We start from the raw sequence: 20237 nt of genomic DNA, 5'->3' as shown, positions 1-20237 counted from the left end.
GAATTAAAGAAAGGTGCACTTTTTCCAGCGAAACACGACGCCGTTTTTCCCGCGAAAAATGACGTTATTTACGAATTTAGAAACAATAACGTTCAATAAGAGAAAGAAAAAAATATGAGCGTGAACGTTTTCACAAGACGTACTTGACGTTGAAATTTCATAGCTGTATACGAAGAATTGATGAAAATATCGGTTATTGTAGCTGGAACGCAAAAATATGAGAGACGTCTCAAAATTGACGTCAGTGGCATATTTTGAAAACTCGTAGGTTCAAAACTGTTCCGAATATTGAAAATGTAAAAACAGTCCCTAACTGGGCATATGCTCTTCTATTCGTATACCAATTTTCAGACAGTAACTCGAAAAAAAATCATAGTCGCGTTCCACCTTAAGGTACATGACCACGTTTCTCCGAAAAATATGAATGTCGGCCGATTTTAATGAAACTTGGAACTAACAATTGTCAATGACTCTACTTTAACGAAGTGTATTTATTTTATTTTTTTTAAATTCCGTTGTTTGTTGATTTACAGCGCCACCTGTCGGACACGTGCTATTTGGCGCAAACGTTGCTGAAACCGTAAAACATATAATTTTACGGGTTTTTTTATAAAAAAAAAATCGGAATATAATTTATTGTATGCTGAATAAATAATCCTTTAATTTTAGTACTAGTATTTAAGAAGAAAATTATTAATTTTAAGTTTTATGACGAAAAGCCTTTTATAAGGAATCGCCAAAAATAGAAACCCATCGGTGAATGCGACGTATTTATTTCGAAAACGAACTCGGGTAGGGTATGTTTTTATTATTTCATAGGAAATGGAAGAACATTATGAATATAATTATGTAAAAACAAAAAAAAAATGACGGTGAGGTAAATTGCTGAAAGATATAACTATTATGAGAAAATTGATAGAGTTAGCGTGATTTCTACGCCACCGTCAACGTCAATATAAAACACGTCAAGTTAGTGACGCAATGGGTTTCTTATGTCATTTCGTTCGAGAAATAACGTACCGTTGTGCCATACATGTAATTACGCACTGTTTAAGCCTGTTGTAGGTACGATTATTTCCGGTCTTTAATGCTTGATAATTTGGAATGTGTTTAGTGTCACTGAAAAATAGAAAGTTGTCTTTCTCAAGTTCTTGTATGGATCTTGAACCATACACTATTTATAAGCCCATTTTTAACACAGCTGTAGCCTTATTTTACATTTGCAACGCATTGTCACTTACACTGAATATTACCTAAATTGTGCGTATTTTACGCAAAAGACTGACGTCGTGTTTCAAGTTTGACGTTTCCGTTTAGAATTTAGATGATCAAATATATGTCTCCAGTAACCTCACAACCATGGTAAAATATTCGGCTGTCTGTTTTATATGGAAATACCTTCGCCGCAAGAGCCGCATTTATATTATTTGTATGTTTGACGCTGTACATGATAAATTGAATATTGTATATTTTACCAACATCGGCAAGGTAAAACTTTTCCAAAATGTAGAAGAATTGATTGGAATGATCACGTTATTGGATATTTAAGTTACAAAATTGTAACTCGAGTGTGATTTATGCATTGTAAACTGGGTTGCTGTTTGATAATTATACATTTGGGGTTTGGTATAGATGTATGACAATGTATAAGAATAACTGTATTATGATGGACTTTAAGTGGCTTAAGTGGCTTACCAATATCACGAAACTACTTAAGTCAAATCTCAAACTCAATCTCAACTCATTTTACCACAAATAATCAAAATGTAACCCTCGGGTCTTGTGTACAATTACAATAACGAATTGTTCTACCTCAAGTCGTGTGTACAATTACAATAACGAATTGTTCTACCTCAAGTCGTGTGTACAATCACAATAACGAATTGTTCTACCTCAAGTCGTGTGTACAATTACAATAACGAATTGTTCTACCTCAAGTCGTGTGTACAATCGCAATAACGAATTGTTCTACCTCGAGTCGTGTGTACAATCACAATAACGAATTGTTCTACCTCCAGTCGTGTGTACAATCACAATAACGAATTGTTCTACCTCAAGTCTTGTGTACAATCACAATAACGAATTGTTCTACCTCGGGTCTTGTGTACAATCACACTAACGAATTGTTCTACCTCAGGTCTTGTGTACAATCACAATAACGAATTGTTCTACCTCGGGTCGTATGTACAATCACAATAACGAATTGTTCTACCTCGAGTCGTATGTACAATCACAATAACGAATTGTTCTACCTCGAGTCGTATGTACAATCACAATAACGAATTGTTCTACCTCAGGTCTTGTGTACAATCACACTAACGAATTGTTCTACCTCAAGTCTTGTGTACAATCACACTAACGAATTGTTCTACCTCGGGTCGTATGTACAATCACAATAACGAATTGTTCTACGTCGGGTCGTATGTACAATCACAATAACGAATTGTTCTACCTCAGGACTTGTGTACAATCACAATAACGAATTGTTCTACGTCGGGTCGTATGTACAATCACAATAACGAATTGTTCTACCTCGAGTCGTATGTACAATCACAATAACGAATTGTTCTACCTCGAGTCGTATGTACAATCACAATAACGAATTGTTCTACCTCAGGTCCTGTGTACAATCACACTAACGAATTGTTCTACCTCAAGTCTTGTGTACAATCACACTAACGAATTGTTCTACCTCGGGTCGTATGTACAATCACAATAACGAACTGTTCTACCTCGAGTCGTATGTACAATCACAATAACGAATTGTTCTACCTCGGGTCGTATGTACAATCACAATAACGAATTGTTCTACCTCGGGTCGTATGTACAATCACAATAACGAATTGTTCTACCTCGAGTCGTATGTACAATCACAATAACGAATTGTTCTACCTCAGGTCTTGTGTACAATCACACTAACGAATTGTTCTACCTCGGGTCGTATGTACAATCACAATAACGAATTGTTCTACCTCGAGTCGTATGTACACTCACAATAATTATCGAGTTAAATTATTTCTAAGTGAGCTGCGTATAACAAATGCTTCTTTAATATATTTACAAACTTTTATAACTTTCTTTTCATCACATGATACCAATAATTGATGAAATTTGAATACAGATGGATTAACATAATAACATCGTTTATAAGTTACATGTAACTGATGATAACATGGACAAATACATATGAGGTGATATTCATCCTCTATGTCCCTACAATTACAATATTAACAATATCGTTCGTTACGAGGTAAATTATTACGTGCATTACGTCCTGTTACCGTTCATGTTTCCGCAATCGTGACCGTTTAGATTACACAGTGAACGAACCAAAAATGCAGCAGAAGAATTGTCATAAAGTATGAATACTGAGAATGACACGTTTATTTTCAGCAGTAATCTGTCATTATAAATACTCTATATATATTAACTAACATTAAAACATCTGTTGAGACTTCACGAATCAGTTTCGTTGTCAATATAGCATTTATAACAGTCAACTATGAGTGCACTCGAAGTGCACAAACGGTCAGTTTGGTCTTAACAGTTCTGTTTGTAGCACGTACATACGGAGGATTCCGAGGATTCGAATGCATCTCTTTCCGACCAAAACATGCTTTTTAATAACCCTAAATATGCGGTAATACTGATAAAAGTGTATGTGTGCATTACAACACTAAGTTTTAAATTCGGAAGCAAGGTGGGCTATTAATTAATTGCCGTTACCGTTAACATATTCAATGTAAATCACCCTTAACCACATTCTTAATTGAACATAGAATGCAAACTCTCATATAAAATCTTTTTGTAATAGAGTTATCTCAAGAAGTGCATGTATGTATTTAGCACTTTAAAATGCTATACAACCTATCTGGGGTTTTCTGAGTTAATTTCCAGTTAATTTCCGGGTAATAGATTGTCTCCTTTACAAAATGGTTGTCGCTGAATAATATTGCAGTTGTCTAAAATATCCGAACGAAGTCGCACTTTAAAAAAAAAATGAGGCGTTCATGGAAGGTAAATGTTTATATACTGGTATGGAAGGTAAATATTTAATTGAAACTTCTTTTGAACATTCCGATATTCGATTCTACTCATCTATGTTTCCAAGAAAGCAAAATGTATGAAGTATTTAATATTAGCTGGGAGTATGTATGATTAGTGTAATGTAACCGCCCCACGGTTGCCTCCCCTTGTTATAAAGTATTCATTTGATGTCATAAGGTATTCCTCATTGTCGCATTATTTTAACTTAAAAATGTATAATTATTTACAGCGTAATGAACTTTAACACTTTTGATGTATGTATTTGCTGGAGTCTTTTAATATTTTATTTTTGTTGGCTGTTCTTTTCGGGCGTAAAATATCAGTTTCTTTAGTTTAATTGAAACTTTTGTATCGAATTGCAGGAGTGAACTGATATCGATTTTTTTTCTAATTTTAAGTTGGCACTTGGGAGTAATTTGCGCTTTTGGTTTATTCCAGTTTAGCTCTGGTATTACGGACAATGTTGATGGCAGAGATGAAGGACATATCTGTGTTGCTTTTTTCACATCGTTGCAAGTGTCCCATCAGGTTATAATTAGTTGTGGCAGACTGTGTGTGAGTTATAAATGTGTACTTGGCAAACAATGTCTTCAAGGGAGAAAAAAACTGATTGTAAAAGATGTTAACAGTTTTGGTACTACTGGTTTCGAATTAAGTAATTTTAAAGACAAGTGTGTGGCCTCAAGGACGAGTGAATAGGTGACAAAAGTGATGCCCCCTGAACACTCTCAGGTAGTTTGTGTAAAGGGTCTCAATTCAGAAGAAAAGGGTGATTCGGAAGTTGAGGTGACCAAAATGTTGGCGGAATCATTTGGCCAGAAAGAAGCAACTTCAAAGGCAGGGAGAAACAAGAGCTACAGCAGTGGTTGGCAGAGAAGTAACGGTCAGTCGAAGAGCTAAATCAGCAGCAAGAGCTGATTTCATTTCCAGTAAAAAGCACATAACACCATTCAGACAGATGCCAGACTTACAGAAAGTGGTGGCAAAAAACTTATGTTTGGTTTATCATTGACTGACAGTGACTTTGATTGGTCTAGTACAGAAGATTCCACAGAATAAACAGCAAAGGGTAATTCAAATTCTATGATAAACAAACAAATATTCTAAGAGTTCAGGAATAACAGGCGCGTAGGAACTGGGGCGGCAGGGGCCGTGTCCGTGGCCTGAATATTCTGGCTAGTTAAGGCAATGGGGCCATGAATATTTGATACTGACTTTCTTAATAATCATATTTTAAATAAAGCTACGCGCATATAGATCAAAACCAGTCTGACACGATATTGAATAAATATGTAACCATAATTAAACCCGTGACCATCTAGCTAATTGGCGTGTGAATGGCGTGAAAACAGTCTTTGGATTATTAATGATGGCATGCCAAGAAATACCAGCCAAGTATCAAAATATACGAATTGAGATGAATTGTTAAACCTAAGAATCATCCACATTTCCAAAAACTGAATAAATGTAATAGTGAATAAATGTTACTAAACGATAACAGTTTTATATCTATCAACTGTTCTAACCGAAAAAAGGTTCAGATAAAAATATGAAAATAAAACCTGAACTTACTTAAAATTGAGTCTTTTAATGCTTAAAATTGAAAAATCTCGACACCCCTCCCGTGCCCACCCGTTCTGCGGCCCCAAAGTCAATTTCCTTCCTACGCGCCTCAATAAAGTCTTCTTCAGATAAAGAAGGGAACTACCAGAAGTATCCTCATTTACAGTGGTGGTATGAATGTGTAACTCAGAATATTGCTTTTTACGAACTAACTTTTAATTTATTTGTAGCTGGTGTGAAGTAGAAATGATACATGTATATAGAATGGTGCCAGCTCTTCTACTAAGATGGGTGTGTATGAGTTTATAGATAGATTTATTTCATTAAGGAATGCACATACATGGACATTTAAAATAAACAACATGTATAGTAAATAACATTAAATATACATACATGATATTATCAATAGCCATGGCAGGCACCGAACCAAGGATGACACTAAAAAGAGAAAACACTTATTTCACTTGTGGTCCTTATCATTGACTGACAGTGACTTTAATCCATCTAGTACAGAATATTCCACAGTATAAACAGCAAAGGGCGATTCAAAATCTAAGATAAACAAAAAAATCTTCCTCGCCAACCTTCACAAAGGATGTGGCAGGAGAAGGCAACAACTACGTCGATGAAGTGCCTGACATTCCTCTTCAGCAGCCTGGAGAGGATGGCAGGGAAATGTTATTATGTGCGAGCCTGGTCCAGCAAAAATCACACAGGACCATCGCTTTGTGATGTCCCTTCACATGACTGGCTGATGCTTTGCCTTATCTAGCAGAACTGTCTGTTGCTATGCAGGTATGTCATCTTTAGACCCTTGAGTAAGACCTAGTAAATTTATTTATTATCTATAACAATAAGAATTATTTTATCTACATCTTCTAATGACTACCGGTAAGTCATAACTCTTTATTTAAAGGCACATTCAAAAGATCATTTAAAGGCTAATTGAATGCAACTGATTAATCATTTGGTTTGCCTTTTGTGTATTTTCAGACAAGGGATGCAGTGTACACCACAGTGTCAAGCCTCTGGTAAAGGGGACATGTGCTATCCTGCAAGGACTGCTGGCAGAGCCTACCAAGCGGATGTAGATCATGTGACCATCTTGAACAGTCAAGGTTTTACAATCAGAGAGAGTTAAAGACAGATATTGACTATTTCCAGAACAAAGTACACATGAAAAATAATTTCCATGACACAACTCTGTGAACATATTATTTTTACTGTTATTGTTTTTTTAATTAAATAATGAAATGTAATATAAGGTTTAATATACTGCATCTTGTTCTATTTCAAAATTTCTTTTGTTTAAGTGATCAAGATCATTCACTCCTGTTCAGTTGTAGATATTGTTGTGCATTTGCAGATCTACAGCCACTTCCTGATGAACATTGTGGTGAACCTAGAGGATCGATTCCCAGACCTTCCACTCCTCTAGAAGTTTGAGGTCTTCAACACCCGGAAGTTCCCTCAGGGTAGGAGCCAACCTGCCATGAGGAAGATGGCATTTAAACGTTATAATGAGTATATCAAAATAAAAAAATGATCGTGCATGCTGAGAAAGTAGTTACATGTTGCCTTGACTAAATTGCTTTGTTTATTTTTGATATCATAATGTAAATAGAATAGTTTATACAGTCATGGTATAAATTATAGGACCATTCTTTGTGTTTTTAATCATTGCTTCAAATGAACTTCAGTTTGACTGTAAGAATACAAATATTTGTCTTCAGACCTGGTAGGAGAGTATGTCAGGGATGGTTTGATGCAAGCTAAGCAGGCCATAGTTGATTGAAAAGATTATGTCCAGACGTATGGGAACTGTACAAGATGGGTTCGTGGAGCAGGGATACCGTGATCATGACAGAGGTAGGATACTTTGTCTTAAAGCTTAGGTATGTGTTTTAAGTGCATGTAATATTCAGGGGACATAGGAATCTAGTCAAATCTCGTACACAACAGGGATAGCAATGATTATCAGGAAGGTATTGTAATGTAGTGTTTATGTAACATCAGCACAGACTGGATATATTTAAGAAACGATCATGCTAATAATGGAGAAAGTGTAGTTTTATGTGTATGTGCTTGTAAAAATTAGCTATCTAGTCCTGGTAAAAATTAATGCATGAAACCTTGCAGGTGGATAAAACTTCCATAGATAATATGAAGGGGAAAACTGTGTGTGTTCAAGTAACTGTCCTGATGTGAATTAATGGACCCAGGTATATAGATGTATAGCTTAAGGTTAATAAACAGCTCTCAGAGATCTTTTTGTCATGCTATTTCATATGAGAATACAGCTACTGATAACCATGGAACATGGTGCTTAGATGAAAAAAACATTGCTATCAGTAGTTTAGCAGACATGTGAAAGTGGTCTATAGTAGTATGGCTGGTCATGGCTTCTTAAAGAGGACATCAGTACTGGTTTCTTCTTAAGAAACAGACACTTGAGTGATTCATACATGTATCACCTCAAGAGTGCACAATCAAACAACTAGTGAAAACTAACATGTTCATTTGAATGCTTTAAACTACTCTGTAGCTTCTTCCATGACATTTACACAAGTTTTCATTTGGACATTTCGTATTTATAAGGATAGAAATACACACTTAATAGTCACATGCTTAAATGATGAATATATTTGGATATTTAGATATTTAGAGTTGACTTTTATGGTGATTACCATATGATGAAGTTGATACTATCGTGTCCATCATTGTAGACTAAACAACAACAATTATAATGTTGGTTCCAGCAGTAGCGGCATTAGTGACAACATGGACTCGAATCTTCCCAGGGATGAGAGGCCAGGACAGAAATGGGCTGCAGCCAGTGGCAGGGGCCAGAAGTAATAGCCAACATTGTTCGAGGTCTTGTTGCTACAAAGGTAGGGATGCAAATATTAGTTGTCATAGCCTTGGTTTTGTTGTTGATCCTGGGCCATAACTCTAAAACTGTTCAAGATATTCAAACGGAACTTGGTACACATGTTGCCAGGGACAATACACACATGTTGCCAGGGACAATACACACATGTTGCCAGGGACAATACACACATGTTGCCAGGGACAATACACACATGTTGCCAGGGACAATACAAACATGTTGCCAGGGACAATACACACATGTTGCCAGGGACAATACACACATGTTGCCAGGGACAATACACACATGTTGCCAGGGACAATACGCACAAAATGTAACCAGCTTTAATAATTGTTGTTATATTTCCCTTATTCAACTAACAAAATGCAGATAAGCGTTCGTTTTTGCTCCATTGTGCATTTCTTAGGCTTTGATATTGAGTAGGTTTTATAGGGTAAATCAAAATGTGTGATTATGAATTTGAATTGAAAGTTTTTACAGATTAGATCAAGAAATGTTTTGGAAACCTCATTTCCAGCTTTTGCTTTAACTTGAAACTATCATTTTAGTGTAATTGTGCCATCTTGGTTTCAGCAAGTTTTAATGATTTTACAGATCAGGATTATGATTTTCAACCTGTCCTAAATACATTAAGAGTAAATCAGTGTGTATAGGACGCATTATTTACTCCCAGTATTCCCATAAAAAATGCTTTCTTTTTATCTATAGTATTAGACTTTGACATTGTTTTCTGGCTGAAATTGCATTAATAGAGAAATAATTGGAGGAAAGGTCTTTAATGTTTACATTTCACTTCAACGGGACATTACTCAAATCGATTGATGGATCAGTGGAAAATTGGGCAGGTTTAGCTGCTAGTAATAGCATCAGCAGACAACAACAATCAATCATTTGTTCATTCTAAGTTTCAAAATTTTAGGGTAGATTTTACATTCATTTGTATGATTCTGTATTAAAAATATATAGACATTTATACTGTGATGTTGCGTGAATGTGCACTGTCAAAGTGTGAAGGTGTGAAAAACTCCCTCTATCTAACGCCAGCAGCCTTTCTATACTATTGCTATAGTACAAACTGTTGCGATGACAGTGTTGTTCCTTCCATTATACCACATGTTTGAAATACTTCGCCTAAAGTGTTGAGAACATTTACATACAGTATACAATTGCTTTTACTATTCGCAACGACAGCAAAACAATTGAGGGTTTAGAGGAGAGGGACATCAGGATGATAGAATGAAATTCCTGATTATTAATTATTTAATACAGTAATGCAATTAACCATTAATCAGCTTTGTACCACTTTGTGTCATTGTTATTTGAATATTTTTTATCATTTATGTACATGGACTGTACTATTTTATAAACTTTGCCATTCCTTTATTCAATACAATTCGTCAAAACAAATACAGTGGCTGCCGACTGACATTTTTCACTGGGTCCTATTGTATGAATTTTTTTCCATGATTTTTCTCGTGTTTTTTTTGCCTGCATCCTATCTTTGCTAGTGTCCTATACACAGTGATATATATGGTATGCATAGAATAGTAGAAAATTTGGGGAAGATTGGGTAATTGATCTAAGTATTGCTTTACTTTTGCTAAAGCTATTTTGTTGCTCCATAACCAGGTTACAAGGATAATATTGTGTGAAAACAACATAATCTTAACCAGGACTGCGTCTGACAAGGAAGAGGAAGGTATATTTACTGGGATGTTAAATTTAAATTTAAAAAGGATAATTTAATACATTGTCAGCTTGACTATTTGAAGAATAAATGGAGCTATACTATTGTACTCATCCTAGCATTGATGGCAGAGAGTGGGTGTCCTTGAATAAGATTTTGCATGTAAGCACCTTTAAGTCATTATCTCAGAAACAACATCATGTATTGAATTAAGACCTTGGATATGTGGTCCCAACTATCCAACCTACCTAATTAATCAAATTATATTTTAAGTATCTCCCATGGCTTGTGTAAGATAGGTTCACTGATTGACTGATTGATTAATTAATGTTTCAGTGTTTATACTTTTCGGGACGTTTTCTACCTTTTTTAAGGCTGCTATCAAGTAACTACATGCTTTGGGTAACAAGGCTTCCAATTTATAGTTGTTATTTTTCCTTAACAGACATATCTAGTTAGTTTTTCAGTCATCAGTGTCTGACCCAAAGAACGACCAAAGTTACATGTTTCTGCATTTCTGACAGTACTCATGTAAGAATTGCCTCACTCTTTTGTAGGCATATTTCAAGTAAAGTTTCCATGAGCTCATGGTCATTTTCAGGTATCTGATGTTGTGTGTTGGCAGAAATGCAGAGTGGTACCACCGGTCACCTGAGCCACCTTTCCCCTCACAGACGAGAGACTCGTCTGTCAGTGACAGTAGTTTCCAGAGTAGCACTGAATTGCATGAAGCCTTACAAACTTAAGGTGAGCAGTAAATCAGGTCCATATGTTGCTTCTACCAATCTTTTCAATCTTTTTATAATTCTTATTTGCCTAGATCCAGGATACTGTGGGTCAGCTTTCTTACATACATTCCAGGTACATAGAAAATCTGCATTCTAAGGGCAGTTGTCAGTGTAAGAGCTAGTATCTTCCTTTCACAACTCTTCTGCAATTGCATGAGCCATCTTTTATTCTGAAGGTGGCTCCATGTATTGCAGACTTGCTATACAGAATGCATAGCTACATGGACATTGAACTTCATACTACTTCATAGTTTGTGTTGGGCAATTAAGCACCCGCCCAGCACAGCTTGTCACCACTGTGATACTCGTACTTGTGACTTGTGTGATTTTCAATAGCTACACTATAGACTTTAGAAGCAGCTTGTCCAGGTTTGCATGAAGAAACCATGTGCTTTGAATTACAGCAGCCATCCACTGACAGGCTGGAGTGATTTGGATTTCCGATGCCACATTTACCTTTGTGCTCAGTGACAAGCTGGCGCTTAGCTGCCATGTCTGATGATCCTCATTGAGTTTAATGGTGTTTCTACTGGCCTTATCATCAAGTCTCTGCATATGACTTCTTGCAGTAGCTGAGATATCCATATATGTGAGAAGCACATTTGCCTTTGTTATTCCAGCAGGCATTTCCCTAAACCCAGAACCAAGAAACGTGTTTATTGTGGCTCCCTTGCCATCTTTGCACTCGCTGTAAGTGTGCACTTGTTTTGATCAAAACTCACAGTTTTAGCATCTAAATTCAAGTTTAGATCCTAGACCAAACATTGTTTGTTTAATAATTCTTAAATTCAGATTTTGGCACTTCTAATCATTGTATAAGGTTCATACTTGTAGACTACTTATATAAGTTAAGAATTTTCTCAAATTGACTATGCTGTTTCCCAGATTTACACCCTTCTTTTGCAGATACTGGCGTAAGTTCCGGTGCACCAGGCAGGTCTTCCTCATTTGGAATCCACATCTTCAGCTGAACTGCGGCAATGAATAAAATCAGACTCCTTAGCAGCATGGTGAGCTTTGTTTGTTTCAGGATGGCAAACTCCACCAGACTTCCTGAGTTTGAGCTTTTTATGTAATTTTTACAAAAAGTTACTTAGTGGTATCACAACTGTGACACCTTTGGAGACTAGATACAAATTGAGGAATCATGATGTGTAGAAAGCCTTTAGAATGCTTTAAAATCAGATAGGTAAACAGGATTCTCCTGGATCATAAGACACCTTGTGGACATTAATTTCTTTTCTTGGGTAAGGGCAGATGGAGTATGTAAGAAAGGGATACAGATAAGAAAGTAAACACTGTTTTACAAGGTTTATTTGTTTGTCTTTAATCACCACTTTGAAGCTCATGGTTGTCTATCTATTTTAAAAGCTAGATTAATAATTCTCATTTGTTCTCATTATTCAAATATTGAAATGCATGATTTTTATTGAACATTTAAAGTATTTCTATCATAAAACTCTATTAAACTCATTTTAAATGGTGTGAAGGGACTAAATCAGGGACAAGGGATCCATTTCTTAGAAAAGGTAGCTGTCTCACTAGAGGGCCTTAAGTTTCCATTGTTGAATATCACTGCCTTTAAATTGCTGTTGCAGGACAGTTTTTAAGAGCTTTGATACACACTTAAAGTTGTACTCTAACAGATTGACAGCTTTGTCAGGTTTTTTCATTTTTGTCTCAGAATCAGCTGATTTTGGTATCAATGCCTTCACTTCACTCATATAACGTAATACTCACAATACAACAGATCTCAATTGTTTGAAACAAGGCCAAAAATTTCAATTTTCTTAAAGTGTTTGTTTTCACAAAAAATAGCTCATTCCAAGACATAAAAAGTTGTCGAAACAGTCAATCTGTGTTCGTGCAAATTTAAAAGTTAGGAAAAGTGAAAGTAAAGAAGTGAAGGTTTGCATAAAGGTGTCGGCACACAACAAAATGCTTTCGGTTATAATGTATACCCTCAAGTAGTTAACTTAAATACCTTGTTTCTCCTCATTTAGGTAGCATTTGTTAATATGTTTAATGCTTTCTTGAATGTATGTAAAAGTTTTCATACGATTTACATCATAATTTAAGACATTACGCGTTATAATGAGGTTTTGAATGATATTTTGCAGGATTTTCTTTGGTGGATGGATTTAGAGATGAACCCATAGATATGGCCATTACAGTATCAAATGGATGTTATAGTGACTTTAAACAAATGATGATATAAAAAACAAAACTATCTTGATTAGGGTTTCGGGTGTTTAATAAATCAACAGACAATGTGTTCATAATTTGTGAAATAATAGTGTTCAAGCTTTAAAAAAATTCTGCGAATTCGTAATATAAAAGGGAAAAGGAGTAATTTTACATAAAACAAAAAGGGAATTTCATTATTAAAGAATCATGTGTGATCATGTAATTCATTTTATTTCTCGGTTGTAATAGAGCAGTTTTCTTATATACACACATGTAATTGATATAAATCTTATTTGAATTTTTTAATTGGTTCAATGAAGAATAAGGTTACGGTTCCTATTGGTTAACTTGGTTGATACAGACGTTTGCATTTCATTTGGTTCAATAAACATGTGAAGGTTTGCCTAGTAACCTATTTCTGTATGTGTTACTGACAAAGACTTCTACCTACAGGGCTTCACAGTCTTGGATGAGAGCATGGCTTGGGTAACAGATGCTGGGAGCCAGTCACAAGAGGAGGAGGTCGGGACACAGATGCTGGGAGCCAGTCACAAGAGGTGGAGGGCGGGACACAGATGGGGACCCAGTCACAAGAGGTGGAGGGCGGGACACAGATGCTGGGACCCAGTCATAAGAGGTGGAGGTCGGGACACAGATACTGGGACCCAGTCACAAGAGGTGGAGGTCAGGACACAGATGCTGGGACCCAGTCACAAGAGGTGGAGGTCGGGACACAGATGCTGGGACCCAGTCACAAGAGGTGGAGGTCGGGACACAGATGCTGGGACCCAGTCACAAGAGGTGGAGGTCAGGACACAGATGCTGGGACCCAGTCACAAGAGGAGGAGGTCGGGACACAGATGCTGGGACCCAGTCACAAGAGGTGGAGGTCGGGACACAGATGCTGGGACCCAGTCACAAGTGGAGGAGGTCTGTACACAGATGCTGGGACCCAGTCACAAGAGGTGGAGGTCGGTAAACAGATGCTGGGACCCAGTCACAAGAGGAGGAGGTCGGGACACAGATGCTGGAACCCAGTCACAAAAGGAGGAGGTCTGGACACAGATGCTGGGACCCAGTCACAAGAGGAGCATGTCAGGACACAGATGCTGGAACCCAGTCACAAGAGGAGGAGGTCAGGACACAGATGCTGGGACCCAGTCACTAGAGGAGGTAGGGACAGGGATGCTGTGACCCAGTCACAAGAGGAGGAGGTCAGGACACAGATGCTGGGACCCAGCCACAAGATATGGAGGTCAGGACACAGATGCTGGGACCCAGTCACAAGAGGAGGAGGTCAGGACACAGATGCTGGGACCCAGTCACTAGAGGAGGAGGTCAGGACACAGATGCTGGGACCCAGTCACAAGAGGAGGAGGTCAGGACACAGATGCTGGGACCCAGTCACTAGAGGAGGAGGTCAGGACACAGATGCTGGGACCCAGTCACAAGAGGAGGAGGTCAGGACACAGATGCTGGGACCCAGTCACTATAGGAGGAGGTCAGGACACAGATGCTTGGACCCAGTCACAAGAGGAGGAGGTCAGGACACAGATGCTGGGACCCAGTCACTAGAGGAGGTAGGGACAGGGATGCTGTGACCCAGTCACAAGAGGTGGAGGTCGGGACACAGATGCTGGGACCCAGTCACAAGAGGAGAAGGTCAGGGCACAGATGCTGGGACCCAGTCACAAGAGGAGGAGGTCAGAGCACAGATGCTGGGACCCAGTCACAAGAGGAGGAGGTCAGGACACAGATGCTGGGACCCAGTCACAAGAGGAGGAGGTCAGAGCACAGATGCTGGGACCCAGTCACAAGAGGAGAGGTCAGAGCACAGATGCTAGGACCCAGTCACAAGAAGAGATGGACCGGACACTGTCGCAGGTACATGTAGCCATTTGTTCATCAAAACAATGGAAACTACACGGACAAGCCCAGAATCCTCAAATTTAACCAAGATCCTGTTTAAAAAATAATAATTAAGGCCAAGCAAGCCCCAATCAAGAGACACAATGCTACAAGACAAGAAACATTATTGTAATATTGTCATTGGTGACTGTTGGGGTGACTTTCATTGCACCGTCAGTGAAACTTACGTAAAAACTCCCTGGGGCTTAAACAGGTTTATGTGCAATCAACCTCCAGTATATCTTGCATAGTAGTTTCTCCATGCACATTTAACACATATGATCATGTAAATATGAACGATGAAAATGGTCATACAAGTATGATGTGTTTGTGGTCTTTCAATTAGAGACCTGAAGTTTCCCTACCAGGTGGTAATTATCTAGGTCTGTTAAGTTATACCTGCTGTAATGCCCATAAAACCAAAAAGAGAGCCGCGGACCAAATACCAACTTTCGTTTCTTGATTAACATTCCACAAAGGGGCACAACTCAACAAGCATTAAAGCCAGAGTAATGGGCCTTGCTGAACATATCCACCAAGTTTCATTTGAATACCTTCAACATTTTATCTAGTGTTTACTATGGTAAAGTTTATGCACAAAGACGACACTGCCGAAGCCTATAAAACTGACAGTACCTTTACTATTTTTCCTTGCACAAAACAGACAATTAATCAATCATGTGTCATTTATAACATTGAACAGAACTTGTGCAAAAAATTCTTGAGGAAAGTCAATATCCTTCATGAATTTCAACATGTTATTAGTTGCATTCCATTTAGTTAACATACATGTTTACATAAAGACATGTTTCAAACTTCAGTCCCAAGAAGCAGACAGGCAATCCCAGGAACACCAGCCCATTTTGTTGCTCACAAACAGTATTGATGATAGTGACATAGAAACATCCGTATGGTGGAGAAGGCTGAGGTATTCTGATTGTTTGTAAAGCAGTGCGGTAAGTGGCTCTTAGGGTAACATTTAACTATTAACTTAACAATGAACGAGAAATATGTTTTAAAAAGATAAACAGCGATTAATTAGGAAACAAAGTCGGGAAGAGTGTATGAGAAAGCCAGATGAACTTAACATGTGTATATAGTTTCATATGTAAGATATGTATTAATTAAGTGGTCTTTTTTAATTTAATGACATCTGGATGTAATTTTTATTGGACAAGTTTCTTACATTTAAAATGTCTACTCTATTCATATTAGGATTGCTTGACCGTTTAAAACATCGAGCTTAGTCCATTTATATTTATCTACTGTAACCAGACTTGGAGGAAGTTACTTGCTAGCCGATTGCCTATTCTACAACCATGCAGTGGATAGACAACAGTAATGATGTAGATGAAGCTACACATGCTCATAACGACGTAAACAATGTTACAGCTTACTAACAAGAAGACTCCTATTCTGGCTATTTTATTTAGCAGATTTATTTCCATTTTAGCTGCGAGGCAAGCAGATCACAAGGTGTTTTGGGGGTGTGTTTCCAGCACCATCCAGCAGCTGATCTAGCAGTCATCACCCACCAGTTGCTGCACAACAAGGTGTTAGCAGTCCAAGACTGGTCTGTGTTCTGGCAGCAGATTCGGATGAACAGCAATGTAAAAGGTCACTTGCTATTTTCACTGATCATATATTCTTTAAACTGAAACATATGTTTGTATCAGTAATAAATGTCTCTCCATCAGTCCATTTGTCCATTGGTCCATCCTAGGGCATCGGGACAAGTCTACTTTTTTCCATTACTCAATATTTTTTGAGGTATTGACTTCAAACTTCATACACATATTGACTGATTTGAGGTGAAACTCTGCAATTGTCTGTTTTGTGTACATCACAATTCCTGTCTGCTTCATAACATTCAACCAGTTGAAGGATTTTGAAATTACTCCCAACAAAAGTTCACCATATTGAGACATTGAGACAATATGCAGAGAGCAACCAGCTTGGCTCAAGGTCAAGGTCACACTTAGACATCAAAGGTCATATTACTGCATTTCATGTCTGCTCTATAATCTCTTAAGCCTCTTTCAGGATTGGAAATAACTTGCCACAAATGTTCACTATATTGAGATGGTATGCAGTGGGGGAAGACTTCAGTTTTTAATAACAAAACAACTGTCTAGTTTTATACTATATCAAGTTTTCTTTTCTCCATAACTCCATATATTTTTGAGATATTGACTTCAAGCTTCACACACATGAATGAGTTGAGGAAAAATGTTGTGCATAAGAAACATGATTTTGTGTATGGGCTTTTTATTACAACAGTCTATAGCTTGTACAACAAAAGTGTTGACTAAACCATTCACTCTGTAACATCTTTCAAGTCTAGGCCAGACATAGTATTCTCATTTCCCAACAATTCACTTTTTCACTTTAAAGTTATATTTGTGGAAGTAGAGTTATGCTCTGACAAAAATGTAGCCATTTACAAGAACATGTATATTATCTGTGGTGATATTTGAATGCTTCAGTGATGAGCTCTAGGCTGAAATTCCATGTTGCTTGACACAGGCTGAACTTTCCCCAGTGATATCAGAAGAGGTCCAGCCCCAAACAAAGTGGCATCCAGGGAGTGGAAGTTGGCCCAGTGATATCAGAAGAGGTACAGTCCCAAACAAAGTGGCATCCAGGGAGTGGAAGTTGGCCCAGTGATATCAGAAGAGGTACAGCTCCAAACAAAGTGGCATCCAGGGAGTGGAAGTTGGCCCAGTGATATCAGAGGTCCAGCCCCAAACAAAGTGGCATCCAGGGAGTGGAAGTTGGCCCAGTGATATCAGAAGAGGTCCAGCCCCTAACAAAGTGGCATCCAGGGAGTGGAAGTTGGCCCAGTGATATCAGAAGAGGTACAGTCCCAAACAAAGTGGCATCCAGGGAGTGGAAGTTGGCCCAGTGATATCAGAAGAGGTCCAGCCCCAAACAAAGTGGCATCCAGGGAGTGGAAGTTGGCCCAGTGATATTAGAAGAGGTACAGTCCCAAACAAAGTGGCATCCAGGGAGTGGAAGCTGGCCCAGTGATATCAGAAGAGGTCCAGCCCCAAACAAAGTGGCATCCAGGGAGTGGAAGTTGGCCCAGTGATATCAGAAGAGGTCCAGCCCCTAACAAAGTGGCATCCAGGGAGTAGAAGTTGGCCCAGTGATATCAGAAGAGGTCCAGCCCCTAACAAAGTGGCATCCAGGGAGTGGAAGTTGGCCCAGTGATATCAGAAGAGGTACAGTCCCAAACAAAGTGGCATCCAGGGAGTGGAAGTTGGCCCAGTGATATCAGAAGAGGTACAGCCCCAAACAAAGTGGCATCCAGAGTGTAGAAGATGGCCCAGTGATATCAGAAGAGGTCCAGCCCCAAAACAAAGTGGCATCCAGAGTGTAGAAGATGGCCCATTGATCAGAAGAGAGTACAGCCCCAAACAAAGTGGCATCCAGAGTGTAGAAGTTGGCCCAGTGATATCAGAAGAGGTACAGCCCCTAACAAAGTGGCATCAAGGAAGTAAAGTTGCCCCAGTGGTATCAGAAGAGGTCCAGCCCCGAACAAAGTGGCATCAAGGAAGTAGAAGTTGGCCCAGTGATATCAGAAGAGGTACAGCCCCTAACAAAGTGGCATCAAGGAAGTAGAAGTTGCCCCAGTGATATCAGAAGAGGAACAGCCCCAAACAAAGTGGCATCAAGGAAGTAGAAGTTGACCCAGTGGTATCAGAAGAGGTCCAGCCCCAAACAAAGTGGCATCAAGGAAGTAGAAGTTGCCCCAGTGGTATCAGAAGAGGTCCAGCCCCAAACAAAGTGGCATCAAGGAAGTAGAAGTTGCCCCAGACTATGCAAAAGTAAATTCCTGATATCTGGGTCTCCAGGGTTTGAAATTCTGATCACCTCATCTATGGTCAACAACTTGGTCAAACTGGATTACACAAAAGCGGCTGCTTTTTAATTCAATCTTTGCCAAACTTGAGACTAGAATGATATTGATTAAGTTAAAAAATATACTAGTTTATCTTGGGTCAAAAACATGGTCACAAGGTCAAGTCTTTTATTCAGTAGGGGCTGGTAAAATGATTGTGTTGTTTTCTTGGTAAATTTAAATAATGGTCGTTGCAGGTGAAAAAAAGGTTATCATTTCAGCTAAAGTAGGCTGTGTCCTCAGGTGAGAAGTATATGGCCATCTTGTTGATACTATGTAGGTATTATAATTGTATAGTTACTGCCCTTTGTTACTTTTTCTTGTCCGAAGCATAACTTGAAAACTATTTGAAGGAATTCAATAAAACTTCATACAGTGATAGATCATAATGAGAGGAAGTTCAGTGTACAGGAACCGCAATTCTATTTGTGAATCAGCCAATTACAGAGTTATTGCCCTTTGTTACTTTTTTCTTGTCAGTAGCAAGTTACTTGAAAAAAAGTAACTTAACTCATTTATAGATGGCCATAGGCAATCGTATATTCTGTGCTTTAGAACATCAAATATATCAGTATTAACATCTCAGTATTAGCATCACTGATATTGTTTAGAGCCTTTTTCAAACTTTTAAAAACATAATAAAAAAATGAATAACTGACGATAGTCCATAAAATAAAGTTGTCATTTAAAGGTTGGCTTTCCAAATAGTTGACTGCAATTTCATATCAGGGCGGCATTTGGGGGTATTAATCACCTTCAGTGATAGCTCTAGTTTTAAAAAATTCTGCAGCATCAGTTTATAAAAAAAGTGCATTTACTTCAGGGGAAGGGACCAGCAGGCCTTAAGACGTATGTATGAAGGTCTGCCATGCACAGGCTGGGACCCAGTCACAAGAGGTGGAGGTCAGGACACAGATGCTGGGACCCAGTCACAAGAGGAGGAGGTCGGGACACAGATGCTGGGACCCAGTCACAAGAGGTGGAGGTCAGGACACAGATGCTGGGACCCAGTCACAAGTGGAGGAGGTCTGTACACAGATGCTGGGACCCAGTCACAAGAGGTGGAGGTCGGTAAACAGATGCTGGGACCCAGTCACAAGAGGAGGAGGTCGGGACACAGATGCTGGAACCCAGTCACAAAAGGAGCATGTCTGGACACAGATGCTGGGACCCAGTCACAAGAGGAGCATGTCAGGACACAGATGCTGGAACCCAGTCACAAGAGAAGGAGGTCAGGACACAGATGCTGGGACCCAGTCACTA

General features: G+C 38.6%; 1 protein-coding gene and 1 long non-coding RNA gene across 2 annotated transcripts; both read left to right on the top strand.

Annotated features, from left to right (window-relative positions):
- The first annotated feature begins 6172 nt into the window (after positions 1–6172).
- Positions 6173–13730, top strand: LOC128234958 (uncharacterized). The gene is made up of 9 exons (XR_008261081.1): positions 6173–6405; positions 6604–6728; positions 6977–7085; positions 7344–7479; positions 8370–8501; positions 10789–10934; positions 11380–11665; positions 11882–11985; positions 13616–13730. It is a non-coding gene; the product is annotated as an uncharacterized LOC128234958 (long non-coding RNA).
- Positions 13731–14993: 1263 nt separating this feature from the next.
- Positions 14994–17427, top strand: LOC128234954 (uncharacterized). The gene is made up of 3 exons (XM_052949603.1): positions 14994–15046; positions 15892–15998; positions 16524–17427. The coding sequence occupies exons 1-3, from the start codon at positions 15026–15028 to the stop codon at positions 16726–16728; spliced, it is 333 nt and encodes a 110-aa protein (XP_052805563.1). The 5' UTR covers positions 14994–15025; the 3' UTR covers positions 16729–17427.
- Positions 17428–20237: the final 2810 nt, after the last annotated feature.

The sequence above is a fragment of the Mya arenaria genome, chromosome 5 (genome assembly GCF_026914265.1).
Source record: "Mya arenaria isolate MELC-2E11 chromosome 5, ASM2691426v1".
In the NCBI taxonomy this organism is placed as follows: Eukaryota; Metazoa; Mollusca; class Bivalvia; order Myida; family Myidae; genus Mya; species Mya arenaria.
The sequence above is the reverse complement of the archived record's forward strand: the minus strand, read 5'-3'. Positions and strand labels throughout refer to the sequence as shown.

Coding starts and splice junctions, on each gene's coding strand:
- LOC128234954 (XM_052949603.1), top strand. CDS start 15,026: ATGGACCGGACACTGTCGCAG. Junction 15,047..15,891: donor TGGACCGGACACTGTCGCAG/GTACATGTAGCC, acceptor TTCAAACTTCAG/TCCCAAGAAGCAGACAGGCA. Junction 15,999..16,523: donor GTATGGTGGAGAAGGCTGAG/GTATTCTGATTG, acceptor TTTCCATTTTAG/CTGCGAGGCAAGCAGATCAC.